Source organism: Diadema antillarum, unplaced genomic scaffold (genome assembly GCF_040938485.1).
Source record: "Diadema antillarum isolate AM-2024a unplaced genomic scaffold, OU_Dant_1.0 seq00001125_RagTag, whole genome shotgun sequence".
In the NCBI taxonomy this organism is placed as follows: Eukaryota; Metazoa; Echinodermata; class Echinoidea; order Diadematoida; family Diadematidae; genus Diadema; species Diadema antillarum.
Window position 1 is genome coordinate 139,581 of NW_027271939.1, and position 14,203 is coordinate 153,783.

Here is a 14,203-nt window from a genome sequence, read left to right on the forward strand (position 1 = left end):
CCGTCATTGATTTCCGGGAAATCAGTAACGACTGCTTCAATTTCTACTTCTTTAGTCTGTGTTGGGATAGTGGTCAACATATCATCGTCATCGCTGTCGGGTTTCCTATCACCTCGACGACCAAAGGGACGACCACCGCGGTTACCATGACGACCATCCTTGCCTGGACGTTGGAAGGGATGACCATTGTCTCCTTCGCCACGTTGGCCACCGTCACGTCCAGATTGATCACGACGGTCCCCTCGATCTGAGAAGACGTTTTCCTCTTCGGTACGATTACGTTTGCAGGGATGATGGCGACGACGAGATGGTCTACCAAATGGCGCATTCTCGATGTGAGTGTCATTGTTGTCTCCTTCCCCATCATAGTCTTCGCTCTCATTACACTTTGCATGGTGATGACGGCGGTTTCCATGGCGACCGAACCTGAATGGGAAAATACTGGTACCGTTGTTATCTCCTTCTTCAGATTCTTCACTCTCATTACGCCTTCCATGGTGATGTTGATGATGGTGATGTGAGCGATGCCTTCCGTGGTGACGTCCAGGGAAACTTTCCGCACCATCAGTTTCATTGGCTCTATCAAATCTCCTACCACCACCAAAAGGCATCGGTGACATATCCTCTTCCGGTCCTCCTTGTCGACCTTCCTCTCGTCCTCCTCCCTGTCCAAAGAACGGTTTACCACCTCTCCGTCTGAAGCCCCCTTCTCCTCCAAACTCATCTCCTTCACCTCCCTCTATGCCTTGTCTCCCTTGGCCGTTTGAGAACTGTTCTCCTGGTCGAGAACGTCCCTCATTCCTACGACCACCATCTCGTCGTCCGCCTCCACGCTGCTCTAGATTAACCTCAGTCTGGCAGTCACCGGGTCCTCCACGGCCACCAGGAAGATCAGAGGGGCGACCCCGGCCTTGTCTATTGTGTTGGCCCCGACGACCATTCTGTGCGCACACTGTGAAATAAGTATCGAAGACAGGCGTTTATCATACAGAAAACCCGCGTTTTTTATCGTTACACTGTACATGGTATCATTGTCTTTGTATAAGTAATGGTATCAGACAAATATCCAAAAAATAAACAAAAACAAAACAAAAAATGCACACAATGTTGCGATTGTACGCATTTACAAACAGTAAATGGTATTTGCAATTTAAGACGCACCCTAAGGGTGCTCTCATGTTGATAAAACGTTGAGATGATAATGTATGACTGACGACCAACAGAAGTCCTGGAAATAGTGAAAATTCACATTTTGAAGATTGAAGTTTTGAAGATTCAAATTATACTCGATGAGTTCGTTCAATCGACTTTGTATTTCATTTATGTATGAAAAAGAAATTCAGAAATCAAATCAAATCAATCAATCAAAACACTAAGAAGTATCTAACTCGTTTAGAAAACAATTCTCTTCAATATCTTGCCTGAAGAGAAACAGGATATTGTTATATTATGCAGTTATAATGTGAATTTACACTATACTTTGTATTACAATAAAGTCTACTGATTCTTTGTTATTTTTCGAAGACAATTCTCAATTGCCTACAACATACATCGTTTGATTATTTAAATTTCAGTGCACATGTGCCTTAACACTTTCCCCATCTCATCCTCTATTAGTTAAATCTTTAGATAGACAAAAGGTAACTCATATGAAAGAATAGCATGTGAAATAAAGACATATTTCTTACCTGCGACAGTAAATGCGGCGAGAAAAAGGATGAGCAAAGGTGATTTCCAGCCCATGGTGATGAAATCTGTCTCTTGACAAGTTTTCTATTCGTTGCTTTGGAGTTTTCTCTCGTGGAAGCACGAACCCGAGAAATCTGAGGAAAGCAGACAATTTTGGTCAACTTTTATACTCTTTGGGCTGAAAATCGTCCCAATCGGTTCCTGGCAGTACCAAATCACCCGTTGTTACTTCCAATGAGTTATCTTTCCTGTTTTATTCCACAGCATATCCGGCAGTGTGAGGCAGCGATTGATACATTGTTCAGCGAATCGGGGATAATGAGCAGGACGTAACAAAAACAAAGTAACACAACACAAGTAATAATGAATAAGGCACCCATCATGCTCAACGGTTTGAAAACGGACAAAACCAATATTTGAATGTATTCCACACCGATATTAAATGACTTTATTGATATAATAATGATAATCATCATTATCATCATCGTCATAACTGTTATCAACATTATCATTATTGTTATGATGATGAAGATCATGATCATACATGATAGTGGAGATTATTGTTATTATTATTATCGTTTTTACTGTTATTATTATCATCGTCATTTTATATCATTTTTGCAAATATGCATGCATATATATATATATATATATATATATATATATATAACTTTATTTGTATCATTTGATATCCTTTGCAAAGTTTTATGTATACGTTTGTGATATAATTCCTAATTTATTCTGTGTTGAGTTCTGTTGAAAAAAAAAGAGAAGAATGAAAATAAATGAATTGAATCGAATGAATTTATTGATACAAATAAGTTAAATCGAGCACATTAGAAGAGAGAACGTTGCACTCGAATCGTGAAGAAGAAGAAGAAGAAGAAAAAACGTTATCTAGATATAAGTTTTACACTTGCTTAATTAAGGATGACGGAATGAGAACGAGGAAATGCTCCCTTAAGATTGTTACAACTTTTACCAATGTTACATTTCAATTTCTCAAATATTTGCTGTGTCTGCCTTTTTTGTTTTTTCTTAGTAGCATTCATCTTTTTAAATTTGTTTTGCATGTTTATTTTTGTCTCTTCCTTTTTCTGTCGACCAATAATTTTCATCTTTGAGTGGGGGGGGGGGGGGACGTGGAAAAAATCATAAAAATTATTATGTAACGATTGATTAATCTTTATGCTTTCTTTGTTTCTTTACTTATTTGTTAGTTTGTTTTTTAGAGGGGGCTGACTGATTTTTTGACAGGCATCTACTTCATCTGTAATGAATTTGGACAAGAAATCAGCAGACTACGGAAGGGAAAGCCAACGCTCCGATTCTCGTAAAGATTCTATGTTAAAAGACTAAACGCAATAAACCATAAAAACTAGCTAAAATTGCAGAGTGCTCCACAAAAATAATCATGGGCCAACGATTGCTCCTTCTTTTTTTTTTCCTGTCCGTCAGACTGCCTATGTATCTTTGTCTCTCTATATCTTTTTCTTCAACTCTTGCTCTTCGACTTTTTAATCACTAAAATCAAACTAATATTATCTGGCACCTGGTACCTGCCAGCAGAGATGGCCTACCCGAGTGCTAACAGCACACAGAGTGGAACGTTAGATTTCCTTGTTGTGGGTGACGTCACATCCGCACACGGTAGGATGTGCAAGGTACAACAAAAGCCACAAAAGTCAATGACTTCATTACACTCATTCTCACCATCTGTAGACTCCCAGGGAATAAATGGACAGAGGTCTGATCATTCTCATCACCTTTTTGACCTTTGCATTATTGTTTCTTTGTTTGCTGTTGTTCTTGTTTTCAAGGTATGAAATGGACATGTCTTTTTTGACAGTGAATCATCTACTTATAGTTAATCAATTGATTTTTTATTGTTGTGCCTAGCCTACAATTTGAATTACAAAAATGAAGTGAAAGCATGACAACGATACGTCTGCTGCTGCTATTACAATACTCTCCGCATAATCGGGTAGGCTCGGGCAGAGCGTTTCCGATGAACAGAACACGTCTCATTCACAATTGACACACACTAAGTGAATGAACATGCATTGTACACTACACCAAACACCAACACTATATGCTCTACACGCGTGCTTGCACGGCACATTATACATACCTTACACTTGCTCAGTCACGAGCAATAATTTACACTCTTTTTATGGACAAATATGTCTTCAGAAAAATGTGTCATTTTGTTATAGACTCATCGCTTACACACGCTTAAAGTGTTATAGCTGCGATAAAATGCGGGTAGAAATTAGATTAGAAGAAAATTATTTACCCATTTACGCGGAGAGGCAACCCGATTATCAGGTAATTTTAATGTGCATTGGAACTGATTTTGACATTACTACCCAATTAAACGGAGTACCCGTTTAAGCGATACCCGATTACGCGAAGAGTACTGTACTACTACTACTACTACTACTACTACTACTACTACTATTACTACTGCTACTACTGCTTATCTAGTAGTAGAAGTAGTAGTAGTAGTAGTAGCAGTTGCAGTAGCAGTAGCAGTAGCAGTAGTAGTAACATAGCAACAATAATTTTGATGGTGATAATGATAATGATTAGGAAAATAGTAGTAATAATGATAATTGTTATCAATACTAATATTAATTTTAATAACAAAAACAATGCAACTTACAACTAATACACAGCGAATTATAGATAATTAGCTCCGTATTCACGATGAAAACCGTTATAAGAACCTCACAATCAGATGCACTATGCAAAATATAATTGTTTTTTTTTTCTTCAAGAAAATTACGTGGACTAAGATGTAAATCTGCATTTCCAATTCAATGAAAACCCTGTCGCCGTAGCAATAATCTATCGTTACTTTGTTTACCTTGTCCGATTGTTTTCTTTGTTCATATTTCGAGGTCACTGCTTTTAATTTTTACAACAATGAAGGACTGCACTTATTTCTATTGATATGTTTAGGTATATTATGCGAAATGCTTCTAACCAAAATGCCATTTTTTTTTAAATCTAGAAGAATCTAGAAGAAGATTTCAACCTCTTTTTTTATGCACTGTTATGAATTATTGTGAGTAATTCACCTCGCATTCCAAGTGTGTGGCAACGACAAAACCTTTCTAAGTAGTATAAAATATTTTAGGTATCGTTGCATGGACTTCTATAAAAAAGAAATTAATTCAAGTGGACAGTTACATTTCGTTTCCAGTTTTCACTATTTTCTGTATCCGCGTGTGTGTATGTGTGTGTGCTCTTTTTAAATTCCTAGATAAACGGATTGAATAATCAATATGGATAACTGAATACGACTGGTAACAATTTTAAACTGATGGTTATAGTAGTCATCGTTATCATAGTAATTTCTACGGTTGTTATCAGTATTACTATGAAAGACTATACTTAACGTGACACTGGCGAAGAGGTGGACAATGTTGATACTACTACTATTACTACTGCCAGACTTCTGTAGCTAAGGATGATTACAGCTAAATGCAACATTGGTAAAAGTTGTAACAATTTGAAGAAAGCATTTGCTCATTTTCATTCTCATCCCATCATCTTCAAACAAGTGACAGTAGAATTGATTTTTTTTCTCAATTTGAATGAAACGTTATCTCTTCCATGTGCTCGATGTGACTCAATAACAATTATAATGATAATGATGATAATATAACAATAATAATAATGATGATAATGATGGTAATATTGATTATTATTAATATTATTATTATTATTATTATTATCATCTTTATCATTATTATTATCATTATTATTATCATTATTACTATTATCATCATCGGCATCATTGTTAACATATCTTTAATGTCATCTGATATTGGAGTGGAATTCACTCCATACTTTAGGTTTTGCCCATTTTCAAGCCTTTGAACATGATGGATGCCCATATCCGCCTTTTGTGTTGTGTTATTTCGTTTTGTTGCGTCCTGTTCTTCAACCGTTATTCGTTCAACAATGCATATCAATCGCTGCCTCACACTGCCGGATATGCTTTGGAATAAAACAGGAAATATAACTCATTGGGAGTAACACCGGGTGATTTGGTACTACCAGGCACCGATTGGGGATGATATTCAGCCCAAAGAGTATAAAAGTTGACCAAAATTGTCTGCATTCCTCAGATTTCTCGGGTTCGTGCTTCCACGAGAGAAAACTCCAAAGCAACGAATAGAAAACTTGTCAAGAGAGAGATTTCATCACCATGGGTTGGAAATCAACTTTGTTCATCCTTTTTCTCGCTGCACTTACTGTCGCAGGTAAGAATAATGTCTTTATTTCACATCCCCCTTTCATATGTGTTTTATCTATCTAAAGATTTAACTAATAGAGGATTAGAGGGGAAGTATAAAGGTACATGTGCACTTAAATTTAAATAATCAAATGCTGTATGTTGTAGGCAATTATTGTCTTTTAAAAATAACACAGAATCCGTAGACTTTATTGTTATACTTAATATAATTTACATTTATATTACAACTTCATATAACAAAAAACCCGTTTCTCTTCAGGGAGGATATTACAGCCAAATGCTTTTCTAAACGAGTTAGATACTTCTTACTATTTTCACTATTTTCACGACTGCTGTTGGTCGTCAGTCATACATTATCATCTCAATGTTTTATCAACATAAGAGGACCCGTAGGGTGTGTCTGAAATTGCAAATAATTATTATCAGTTACTGTTTATAAATGCGTACAATTGCAACATTGTGCTCACTTTTTTTTTGTTTTTTAGGTGTTTTTTCTTTGATAATCTGTCCGTATATCATTAGTGATACAAAGGGAATGACACCATGTATAGTATAACGATGACAAACATGGGTTTTCTTTATGATGAACGCCTGTCTTCGATACTTATTTCACAGTGTGCGCACAGAATGGTCGTCGGGGCCAAGACAATAGAAAAGGCCGGGGTCGCCCCTCTGATCTTCCTGGTGGCCGTGGAGGACCTGGTGACAGCCAGACTGAGGTTAATCTAGAGCAGCATGGAGGCGGACGACGAGATGGTGGTCGTAGGAATGAGGGACGTTCTCGACCAGGAGAACAGTTCTCAGACGGTCAAGGGAGACAAGGCGTAGAGAGAGGTGAAGGAGATGAGTTTGGAGGACAAGGGGGCTTCAGACGGAGAGGTGGTAAACCGTTCTTTGGACAGGGAGGAAGACGAGAGGGAGGTCGACAAGGAGGACCGGAAGGGGATATGTCACCGATGCCTTTTGGTGGTGGTAGGAGATCAGATAGAACCAATGAAACGGATGATGAGGAAGGTTTCCCTGGTCATCATCTTGGAAGGCATCACTCCCACCGCCATCACCGTCACCATCATCAACATCACCATGGACGGCGTAATGAAAGTGAGGAATCTGAAGAAGGAGATAACAACGGTACCAGTATTTTCCCTTTCAGGTTCGGTCGCCATGGAAACCGCCGTCATCACCATGCAAAGTGTAATGAGAGCGAAGGCTATGATGGGGAAGGAGACAACAATGACACTCGCAATGAAAATGCACCATTTGGTAGACCATCTCGTCGTCGTCATCATCCCTGCAAACGTAATCGTAACGAAGAGGAAAACGCTGTCTCAGATCGATGGGACCGTCGTGATCAATCTGGACGGGATGGTGGACAACGTGGCGAAGGAGAAAATGGCCATTCCTTCCAACGTCCAGGCAAGGATGGTCGTCATGGTAACCGTGGTGTTCGTCCATTTGGTCGTCGAGGTGGCAAGAAACCCGGAGGCGATGACGAGGATATGTTGACCACTATCCCAACACAGACTGAAGAAGTAGAAATTGAAGCAGTCGTTACTGAATTCCCCGAAATCAATGACGGCTTTTTGGCATGAGCCGGTTTTCATGCCCCAAGGACTTGCCAAACATTAGAATTTTGCTATCAGTTCTGCTATGCTTCTTTTATAAAATATGACACTAATTCGGTTGTTCCAAATTCAATGTCATATACCTCGAGTAGCAATCACCTTCAATGTCCAGCTTGCCACAATAACTCTGTAATCCAACTTCTCGTATCTTTCGATTGCACTCAGTACTTTTGATTATCTCCCATAGAACGTGTACCCGATTGTCTATAAAATATTTTAAATCCCATCTGATTTTATTTTGTTCGTTATGATAAGTCGCAGATTTTTTTTTTAAATACAATTTGAAATGATCATGATTTGTCTGATTTACTGCAATTTGGACAAATTGGACTCGCAGTTAACATGTAAAAAATAAACTGCATAATGTATTATGTACCATATTGCAATACTTCTCTTAATGCCGTGTTGTTCCTTTGTTTTTATGTGCCCTTCATAGAGAAGGAGGACAAACACTAAGCGAAATTTACATTTGTTGACATGTGGTATGTGGGTCTGTGTGTACATAATGTGTATGCGTTCGTAATGAGGAACTTCGATGCAATTGAAATAGACCAAAAAAAAAGAAAGAAATATACACCTACTCATACATTATCATATCTATGTATATATACATATATATATATATATATATACGTATATATGTATATATATATACATATATACATATACATATATATGTATATATATACATATATACATTTAAATTTGTATACATAGAGAGAGAGAGAGAGAGAGAGAGAGAGATTATTACCATTATTTGTTTTTAGTTGCAGGCAACAAATAAACGGACTATCGAAAATTTTGAAATACTGGTATTTTTCTCTATATTCGAGGTACAAAATGGATATTATGAATATATATATATATTATATATATATATATATTACATATATATATATATATATATATACATTACATATATATATATATATATTACATATATATATATATATATATATATATATATTTCATCTCATTTCATTTCATTTCATTCATTTATTTATGCACGGTACATACTTCAGCCCGAAGGCTGTTCTTCCGCAGGTCCGTGCGGATAAAAAATACAACATAGATATACATTTTATACAGAAATGAAAAAAGAAACCAAACATACAAGAAACAAAACTCATACATAAAAACAAAACAAAAAAACATATAGAAAAAACACAATAACATGTTGATGAAACTGCGGCACACATTTCGACAGAAACAAACATGATCAATCAAAGATAATCAAAGATAGACAATCAAAGATATGTATATATATATATATATATATATATATATATATATATATATATATATTATATATATTATATATATATATATTATATATATATATTTGTATATATTATAAACATCGTCATGACGTCACGACCATACTTACACTGCTAAGCCAACTGCACGTATCATTATGATACAACAATAATGTTTTATTAGCTTTACACCTTGTGGCAAATACAGAACCGGACAGAAACATGACAGTGTACAACACTAAGTTGTACGTAATATCACGTCTTGCTCAGTGAAGGAGGGCCTAAAATGCTGGCCTCAAACTGTCTTGGGATTGACCGAAGATGGACACACGATGAAAGAAACGTTCAAATATGACTCTGACTATATAAACGTCCTGTCATTCATGGGGACATCTTAAAGTCATCAAATGACCGCCGATATGGAGTTTCTCACGTTTCCGTATCAACTTTGTGAGGGGTGACAAAATCTTTAGCAAGCCAAGAAAAAGGCGCGCAGATCATGTGAAGGTTCATTTTATGATAAAGACTCACATCATTGCGTGACCTTTTGTAGGCATCGTCTTTGCTTCGGCTGTTGATTGCCTTTTGACCAAATTCGGGGCCACCTTTGTACGAAATTGAAAATTCTATATTCTTAAAGTCAAATCATGTGTCCATTTATGGACAGTGTGACTCCACTTTATACACGTGTATGCCTTGGTGCATACACGTATAGCATGTGAACGGAAGTGTGGGTATGTCTCCACAAACTGCAGACAAACACATTATTGTTGAGTCGGTTACGACATCCTCTCAAGACAAAGAAAAGATTTGTATCCGACGTTCGCCGACAATCCAATGCTACAACACCAACAACTTTATTACGACACACAATTGGCAATGACCGGTCATCATAGATACGAAAACTGATACAAAGTTTTAAGATTACAAGCTGTCGGTAACAGTCTCAGAAGTCAGGGTATTCGTACTTATTATGGACAATTTAAAGCTACTTCTCTGTGCCACTCTGGAGTTTTCGAGTTAAGGTTATGTTGTAGTTTGACCGCATAAACCTGCAGTTGTACAAAATCAGTCCTTTGGACGGAATACATCAGTCAATGGCAAATTGTTTAAAAAATAAAAGTTACAAAAGAAATACCAAAGTATATCCTACTTGGATCCCTGTTTCTCATCACTGTCAATGGTACCCTACATGGTTCTTCACATTGTAGTTATCTTTTTTTACTGATCACATAGGGAGAAAATAGAGAAAACGTTCCTAATGGATGATTTAAATTTTGGAAAGTGGGTAAAGATGGTAAAACTGCATGTATGTTGGTTGGAACTAATACAACAGATATAAAACAACCACGAGAGGAATTGGATTAAAAAAAAACAGTCTCAAGTTAAAAAGCCGCAATATACAATGGTGTGACTGTGGATGATCGCTTGAGAGGTAATTATCACATTCAACCCTTACATAACAAATATGAGACATTTTTTTTTCTTTTCACAATAGTAGCCATGCTTGGTTCAAACACATAAGATTTGAAACAGCATAAACAGTGATAAAGGCAGTCCTCTTAATAGCACAATGTATTATAGGTACATAATGTATTATATTTGCTTCCGCCAACTGGAACAGCGATACATCGTTACGTAAACGATTCATAACTGCAGACAATGGAACCACTATGATATTGACAATAAAAACACATGGGCACTGTATTGCATTGAAAAAGGACATCCGTGGTATAGGTCTACGGATAAGATGTTCAACACACAAAAGTCAGCGAAACATACAAAAGAAGGTACAAACCAAAAACTTCCACTAGTGTGTGAATGGTACATATTCATACCATGATACGATTATGTTATCCGCATATATATATATATATATATATATATACACACACATTTATATATCTATATATCTACATCCTGCTGTGTAAATATGCATATTTTATTTACCACTTCATTTATGAAATCTTTTCAACAAATTACGTTCTTGACATGCAGTGTCCATCTACAGATCAAAGAATAGTAAGATAATAGTTACGCAGTACATGCATATCTACCAAGTTTTGTGAAGATACCTTGAGCAATTTTCGAGATATGGAGAAAAAATGAAAATTTAGCATTTTCACTTGACCTTTGACCCCGTGGCTCGAAAATTTTCCTAGAGAATCTTTATCAAGTATACATGCATACAATAAATCTCAAGAAAGTACCTTCAAGCATTGCATATTATGTAGATACGGGGGAAATATGGAAATTTTAAAAATGTTAATTTTGAACTAAAACTTTGACCTTGAGCATGTGCTCCAAAAAGTTGATACGTATAATTTCGTCCACTCATAAATACATAGCCAGCTTTCTTTAGAATAAGGCTCTTAAGTTACACTATCCAAAAAAATTGATCACGGAGGTAAAGACGGAGGAAGGACGGACGGACAACCGTGGCGGAGGCATAAAAACAACGCTTAAGACTCAGAAAGCAGCGAATCATAACTGTAAGTTGATGTACTTGGGATTCGATACAAAAATACCTGGATGCTAAAAGACGTGTGGATGTACGTGTGTGCTCTTATCTAATGAATATGTAATATTCAGCACATGCATTTCTCAGACTCTGTGCTATTTCTATACGAAGTGTAGGCCTTAGTCCTTATCAGTTCACTAAACGCCTTTTTTATGTTTAGACTTCCTCCTCTTTTTTATTTGGGGTGGGGGTCGAGGCATCAGCAGCCTGTAGTTTTGCGGTAGTCTCTTACATCTCCCCATTGTTATTGACTCATTTCTCCAAGCCTGCAGCAACGTGAAGAACTTCTACCAGATCCATAGGAAGAAATACCAAGGTGAGTTCTCGACCGGCATTACGTAACATGTTCTGGACCTGAGCAAGAACACAAAAAGTGTAGAATTCTGGTAGGATCATCGTACATGTAGAATAATACAAGTTCATCTCGAGATATGATCTCGCCAATCTAGCTACAGGGAACTTTAAAACGAACCCCAGAAGACATGGCAATGTGAAATCGTACAGGGATTGTGCGTATGTGCGTGCATTTTTGTTTTGTTGTGTGTGTGTGTGTGTGTGTGTGTGTGTGTGTGTGTGTGTGTGTGTGTGTTTGTGTGTGTTTTATAATCTTTACCGTTTTTATTCCAGGCCTTAGAATCATTGTTCAAAACAGAACATATTCCTCGAGAAATTTGATTGTTTGAAAAGCTACACGGACTGACGGAAAAGAATGCAGTTGTTGAAGGTAGGCCCTATTTCGAAAGTTTTGCGCTGACCTGGAGGCTTTCAAACTCACCTCTTCGTTGGAGCAATCCAGCGGCACGGGGTTTCGATTAATCTCAACCAGACCGAGGTTGATCTTCTCCTCGTCTTTGGAAAACTTGGCGGACAACTGGTTTGATATCTGGCCACTCAAGACAAGGAGCCCACTGCCGTTGAATTTGGTGACCTGACGTGTGGTATATAGGTTTGATGTATAAGCGTACACGTTATACAAACATTTATACACACACGTAGATATACATGTATTTATCAATTACTTTGCAATGTACAGCATACCTATGTTTTCAACTGTACATACGTTTTGCTATATAATGTACACATGTTCATCAATATTGTTCAGGGCCCCATGGAAAACCACTACTTATTGGTGAATGGGCTACCCTGACAAAAGATCAAAAAGCAAATGAAAAATGAATATAAAGTCAAGATCTCCCAAGAGAATAAACGACTAGAATCTTGATAACACGATGCATCTTCATAATATCATTATATAAGTGCACTATCATACAGAGCAATATAGATAATCATTTGAAATAAATCAACAGAATTGATATCATTATTATTTTGAAAACATAGTGAAATCTGCATTTGATTTCATATTCATACTCACCTCAACTCCGAAACTGTCACTTTCAAACTCAGCTCCGAGTGCTTCAATCCGTCCATCTTGCGGAAGGTTGACGTGACACATCACACCTTGTGGGACTCGCAACAGTTGAAGTTCCACCTGCAGGCCATAAAAGAGCAGTATGAGACTCTCTCTCCCTCTATTTTTTTTTCCCGCAAAATATTAAGTTGCAAAGATTACGGCTTCCACGTGGTATTTTTTTTTATTATGCTGACTTATGTGTGTAACAAATATACATGATCACACACGTTTGTGAAGTGAGCAGTCCGTATACTACGTAATATTATATTTCTGTTTCCTTGGATTTTTTTTCCCAAAGGCATGCATCATTCTCATTGTAGTGCACAGCCTTGCACTATCAATATGAACTCTCTTGAGGGATTTTTAACGATACGATTGCGGTTTTGGACTTAAAGACACCAAATGAAGAATTTCCCTAGTGCAGTGCTTTCCTTCCGTATCTTCCATGTCGTGCGTCTGAAATCAACTCTCACAAATGTGATATTTTTTCACTTTATCTCTTCCATAACAAACTATGGCAATAAAATAAGCAAACAGGGTTGAATTGGTACCTTGTCATGCTCAATATGAAAGAGCATCGTAAGAAATTTGTCTTGCAGGGAACTCAATATTCGAGCGTAGTTTCAGGTGCTCTAAAAAGTGGAGAATTCTGTCATGAGATTTTCCAAACAATATGAACTCCAAATATATAATCATCTTTCAATTTTACCTTAACCCGGCCCTCAGCTTTGCGAAAGAGTACATTTGGGCTAAACACACATTTATCACAACTGAAATGAGTTATGTTTCATTCCAAATCATCGTGGTGAGAATTACGGAAAGAAAGGACGAAAGAAATAAATAAAGAAAGATAAACTACCTCGTGTTTCACGGCACATTTGAAGGTATCGTAGCAGTCATGAGTGGTATATAGAGCTTTGTTGTCTGCTCGAAGTAACACATCGCCAACATGAAGCTTCTTGGCCAATGGCGTGGATACACCAGCAACACTACACCGTTATGTGAAAAAAGTAGCGCAATGTATATATATATATATATATATATATATATATATATATGACATACACTCCAGCCCAGCTACATCAACCGAAGTCCAAAGGGTGATTAAAGGGGCTTAATTATTACTTTGTTGTCAGTACTTAGTGAAGACATCTCCGCCAAGTCTGCGTGAGTTTAAGCATTCTCCTGCCATTTTATCGAAGCCTGTTTAAGCTGACAAATTAATTGTCATTGAGGTAATCAAATCGGTGTCTTGAACTGTCAATGTGTGCTCATATCAAAACGGCAACTGCTCACCTAGATCTTTTTAAAAGGAAAAAAACAATATCAGAGCATAATCAAACACTATACTCGTATTTTTACAGCTGTTTAAAACTTTATTACAGATGAACATCGATATTCATTATCAACTTTCTTTTATGTCGTCTTTCGACA

General features: G+C 37.0%; 1 protein-coding gene across 1 annotated transcript; it reads right to left on the minus strand.

Annotated features, from left to right (window-relative positions):
- Positions 1–11,143: 11,143 nt before the first annotated feature.
- LOC139743961 (uncharacterized) lies at positions 11,144–13,659 on the minus strand. The gene is made up of 4 exons (XM_071654428.1): positions 13,629–13,659; positions 12,731–12,847; positions 12,134–12,286; positions 11,144–11,712 (listed from the first exon to the last, which is right to left on the minus strand). Exons 2-4 carry the CDS (start codon positions 12,809–12,811, stop codon positions 11,611–11,613), a joined length of 336 nt encoding a protein of 111 aa, XP_071510529.1. The 5' UTR covers positions 12,812–12,847; positions 13,629–13,659; the 3' UTR covers positions 11,144–11,610.
- Between the last annotated feature and the right edge of the window lie 544 nt (positions 13,660–14,203).